We start from the raw sequence: 5,704 nt of genomic DNA on the forward strand, positions 1-5,704 counted from the left end.
TCTCCCACGTTACGATATACCTTTTTTTTATCACTCTCGGAACGGTTGTTTGATAAAATTCAATTGTTTAACGTGGTTCCATCTTTTTAATGGTTAAGAGATAATAGTGTTTCTAAACTATTTATAGACACACTTCATAGACTTCTGATTCGTTCAGCATTCGTTTAAAAACATATATCAAACATTTAACTTTGACCAATTTGTAGCCGACACCTGAATAGTTTCATTTAGAGGCTATCCATGTTTTAAACGTACATATTATAATAGGTTTATTATAGATACTTATAACGACTAGAGACTATGCATAAAGACATAAGAAAGTGTGGATTAAAAAAAATCACTAGGAAACAGTAGGTTAAGGATCTAAACATTTCCATTCACTTAAACATACTTTTGTGTTCAATCAAAATTCATCTCCTAGGGCTCGTTAGCCGTATCAACTACCATACCAAAAGTGATTTAAAAAGACAAATACAATTTTGCTATCTGGTTTTAATGTTAGCATGTAGGATCATAACTTCATTCTTACACCATGTTTTTAATAACGCAATTATTGTTTCCACATTTATTTATGATTGGACACTTTTTTGTACCGTCTACGTATATTTACAAACGTAATTATATTCTTGTTGACACCCATTTAATTAATGTAATTATTGTGCCTACATTTATTTATAATTAGACAATTCTTTGTCCGCGTATATTTAAAAAACGAGACTAGTTGTAAAAACTACTTCGTGACTACGAGTTCATGTAGCTTAATTACATCAAGGCATAGAAAACGTAATTATATTCTTTTATTTTATATATTGACATCAATTTAACTTTTGCATCTTTTGGTATCACATTCTTTTATTTTATATATTGACATCAATTTAACTTTTGCATCTTTTGGTATCACATTGCTTTACACATAAACATCTTTTTTGAGCCATCACATATGCAATGCATCTTTTGTGGTATCACATTGCTTTACCCATAAACATCTTTTTTGAGCCATCACATATGCAATGAAGTTGTATGGTACAGTCTTTTGTTTTACATGTTTAATATAAACAATAACAAAATGTTTTATCTACATTCGGAAGACTCACTTTCTAGCCCCAAAACCGATTCTATTTTTTTTTAACATTATTAGTTTAATTAGTTTTTCTGTTTCTATTTATAGGTGGAAGTCTCGTTGTGGACATAGGTCAAATTATATGTTAGTTTAGAAATAAATTATAATTGCCGGTTCAAAAAAAGTTATACATAAAACAATTAATAAAAGCTAGGAGTTGAATAAAGACTTACCAAGTCAAATTTTCTAATAGCACAAAGAAGATTTTAATTTGATTATCATAATGTATAATAAAAACATCAATCCATGATAAATTTATATCTAATCAACAACACATTCGACATTAATAGAATAAAAACCAACACCACCACAACCATACCAAGTTCCATAAAAATTGGGTAATAATGGGGATAAAATATAGGCATTGTAAACTATATATACTTTAAATATTTAATCAAATAAATAAACTATGACACAAAACACACCATATAGACACAATTTTCATTTGGATTTGAATAACATAATGTATAATAAAAACATCAATCCATGATAAATTTATACGATTTTTTTTTATTATATTCGTATATAAGTTGAATTAAAATGTGAAATATGGTGATATGCTTGGAGATAGTCTGGTTGAAAATTATTTCTGAAAATCCGAATTTGAAGAAAATGGATGCTTTTTTTGTTACCAGAAACATAGGGAATATAATAAAAAAAAATCATATTTTATTCTTGTTCTCAAATTACATGTACAATATATGTCAGCCAACAAATCAAAATTAACAATATGTTATCAACATATAAAATACTTACAAACATAGAATTACTTTAGTATTATCATCGGGTAAAACGTTTAACACGTAATAGCATGGTTGAAGAAATATAAGTCTGTTACTGATATGAATATAAATATAAATCAAGTAATATAAATATCTTACAATGGATATAAGTTAAGTAAATAAGTTACAATGGATAAGAAGTATTATATTTAATAAGCTATATGTTATAAATGCACTCTTATTATAAATAAAAACATCCATACTATCATATTATAATTTAAAAAAAAATACATTATATCACAAATAAATTATGTTGCAATTACCTACTACTGCCCAATCAAAAACTCAAGCACAATCATTCACTCCTATTTCCAAAATATTTTATTCTGATTATGAGCTTATCTTGTTTATTAAATTAAAATATTCACTTTATAGATTGATTGATTGTTCACCCAAAGCTTCTTCTACAATTCATGCATTTCTCATCTTAGAATGTGAAAACCTTTATTATATTTTTTTTCTCTGATTTAAAAAGCTTTCTAAATTTGTTATTATAAAATACATACATTAGAACAATATTATTAGTACTGTTATCGTTGTTATACATCATACAAATTAAAAACTGTAACACCATATGGACCGATGATAGTGAACAGCAAAATAGAAGAATCATTAGTAATAACGATAGTGAGTAGAATAAATTCAAGTTGGAATTCAAGCAACACCATTTAAATCAAAATTATTGCATGAAAGAATTGTCGAGGCACATACATGTTTAGGGCAACGTTCGAAGGGATCAAGAAATAAACCCTAATGCCGATTTGATTGGACAACACGATGCCACGCAGCCAATCAAGTTTCCATGAAAATTCGGGTTTTAATTAGACAATTTTGAAAAATAAACCAGTATTAATTTATTGGATTACCATAGGTTGAACCTGCAAGCAATCCACCACCTGATGACGCATAAACCTCAGATGGGTCAAGCAGCGGTGAAGAAGATGAACCACCCACATTCCTCCCTCCACCACCGCCGCCACCACCACCACCGCCCAGGTGCAATTCCGAAAAATTGGGGATGTTTGAATGATCTCTTGTTTCAACTCCTTGATCATAGAGGAAGCCTTTGAAGACATGTCCACCGATCGTAGCACTAGCTTGGTATGCATATTCATCATCTCCATCTTCCACCGCCGTCACCCTCACACATTTGAACACCGCCGGAGCACGCACTTGTCCGGGCAATGATTCCTTAAAACTTGCATCTAAAAAATAACCCAAATATAGTTGCAAACATTCGTAATCTTTGTTGATTCTTGGTTTCAAAACACATCGTTACAGCTTCAGAATTAAAGAACGTAATTCTATATAAAGATTTTTAAATGGAGGAAGAAAATTAGATGGATGAATTGATATATACCTTGATGATGACTGGAACTGGTTTCAAAACTGCGAGGAGGCGTTGTGTTGGAAGTGGAAGTGTGTGAGTTAGTTGTGGTATGAGAAGTGAGGCGAGGCTTTTTAGGACCAGAAGTTGAGGCGGAGGAAACAGTGGCGGCGCCCGTTGATGTAATGAGTTGACGTTCTCGGCGGCGAGCAGCGGGTACCCAAGTGCTCTTCACGTGTGTAGCACAATCATACCCTCTACTCTTGCAGCAAGTCCGGCACCGCCGGTGGGTGCAATCTTTTTTTGCCTGATTGCCGCAGTCTTGACAAGTCATGGTGGAACCTGAAGTTGACGTCGACCCACCACCGCCGACGCTGCCTTGGAGAAACCCATGATCGGAAATCATTGGCTTGTTCAAATAATTATGTGGTTGCGTTTGAGGGTGTTGCTGCCAGAACTGAATACTATAATTACTGTTATTATTGGTGTTGCTATTTCTACCGCTGCCGCGATTATTCAACATACCTTCTTCAACGTTGAGACAAGGAGTGGTGCTCAAAAGTGGAATAACGCCGACGCCGAGCGCCGTTGCAGCGTTGGCGTTTGCAACAGATGAGTTGATGGAATGATGATCGGAGAGATTATGATGACTGGAAGGAGCAACCACAAACACATCACGAAGACCCAACATGCCCATCTCCGGGAGGCCGTAGTTGATTTGACGAGCGGACGGGGCTGACGACCACATCCCGGTAGATACCCCACCGGCGGTGGCGGGACCGGCATTGAAACCTAAAGAAAGATCCTGATCAGAGGGTCTGAGAGCAGAAGATGAAGAAGGATTAGCAACCCAGTCTGCAAAAGCACCTGAATCTGAAGGCAGCCTACTACTCCTGCTAGTAGCCACAACTGCTAGAATTTGTATCAAAATCTCTCAGAGATTCGTTGACAAAAACCCAAACTTTATTACTTCAAAACCCCAATTCGAATATAGGGTTGAAGAAGATTTTATAAGATCTGAGAAAGATCTACAAGTCTGTCTATAGATATTACTATGATGCTGGGCGTGTGGGGTCTCTGAAATTCTCCTAAACACAAAGAGACTCGCAGAGAGAGAGAGAGAGAGAGAGACTACACGATTACTGCTCTGATACAAAGATTTGCAGTAAGATCAGAGAACACTGCTACTGCAATAAACTACCGAAACATAACAAGGAAGTTGGCTTCTTGGCTTTTTTGAGACAGAAAAAGAAGATTGAAAAAGAAGAAGGTATTATGTGTTCTTATCTTCGTGGGGTGTTTTTAACTTCAACGGCTCCATCATCACCATCGGCTTCTTTGCATAAATCCTTTGTTTTTTTCTTTTGAGTTCTTGGAAAGTGAGAGGTGGGTTTTGGGTTCTCTTTCTTCCTCTCTCCAATAATCACACCAAGAAAAGAGTATAAAGACTTTTGTTCTCTGGTTTTTTGTAATTATTTGGGCTACTACTACTGCTAGTCTACTACTACTTCTGTGCCCTCTTCAGTCTACAAAAGAAACAAAGCCCACCTTCTTCTTTCATGCGCGTGGATAGCTTATGAATGTAAATTCCAAAACTACACCTTCAAATTACGGATATGGGCATTAAGACCCTTCACACATTGGGCAATTCCCAAGTCACCCTTTTCAATCCTTTCCGTTAGTTCTATAGTAAATACCACTTCTATCTGAACAATAAAATTAGCCTTGGTAACTCTTCATCGTTCATTGAATTATCATCAATGTACATATAAATATGTGTAAGGGATTATGAGGAAATTTCTTCCACCATTTAAAACATAATAAAAGAATAAATTATAAGTGTGACCCACTTAACTATTTATTTTAAATCTACTCACTTCATTTCAAACTTGATATTGAATTGTTTACCATCCAAACATTCATAAAAATGAAAAAAGTTTTATCACAAGTCATTCAAATTCAAGCTATACCCTCCTTGTTGTACATAAGTTCTTACCTAATCATCAATGTCTTGTTTGGGTTTGTTATAATGCGTATGGTCCCTTGCTTTTTATTCTACCGGTTGCTACTTAACAATTTGTTACAAGCATGTGTGTATCACTTCATTAAGAATAAGAATTTCACTCTTTTGAGGTCATTCGGCTTCAACCGACAATATTACTAAAACCAAGGTTCTAAATGACGTGAGGCGTAGTGTGGCGGCAAGGCCAAGCCTCAAGCTTAACGAGCCATGACGTTTTTCAAGACGTGATGTAAGGCGACGATTTTATATTAATTTATAATTATATTACCATATAAATATAAATGTATATCAAATATAACTACTTTTTAGAAGTGTTATATCAATAACTAATAACAAAAAGTTAACAAAAAACACAATATTTGTATCCCCGATTATAAAAGACAAAACAAAGAGAGAAAAAAACGTGTCTCAAACGAAAAAAAACGCGTGTCATAACACGCCATAACGCGCCA

The 5,704-nt window shown here is 34.2% G+C and overlaps 1 protein-coding gene across 2 annotated transcripts; it reads right to left on the minus strand.

The window, feature by feature from the left end:
- Positions 1–2,549: 2,549 nt before the first annotated feature.
- LOC145159331 (protein LATERAL ROOT PRIMORDIUM 1-like) lies at positions 2,550–4,731 on the minus strand. Of its 2 annotated transcripts, XM_079078276.1 has the most exons (3): positions 4,097–4,731; positions 3,263–4,021; positions 2,550–3,107 (listed from the first exon to the last, which is right to left on the minus strand). In XM_079078276.1, the coding sequence occupies exons 2-3, from the start codon at positions 3,975–3,977 to the stop codon at positions 2,752–2,754; spliced, it is 1,071 nt and encodes a 356-aa protein (XP_078934402.1). In that variant the 5' UTR covers positions 3,978–4,021; positions 4,097–4,731; the 3' UTR covers positions 2,550–2,751. The 2 variants fall into 2 exon arrangements, with proteins under 2 accessions (XP_078934402.1, XP_078934401.1); XM_079078275.1 differs by having other exon boundaries at positions 3,263–4,730.
- Between the last annotated feature and the right edge of the window lie 973 nt (positions 4,732–5,704).

Source organism: Lactuca virosa, chromosome 2 (assembly GCF_052849685.1).
Source record: "Lactuca virosa cultivar CGN04683 chromosome 2, Lactuca_virosa_CGN04683_v6, whole genome shotgun sequence".
In the NCBI taxonomy this organism is placed as follows: domain Eukaryota; kingdom Viridiplantae; phylum Streptophyta; class Magnoliopsida; order Asterales; family Asteraceae; genus Lactuca; species Lactuca virosa.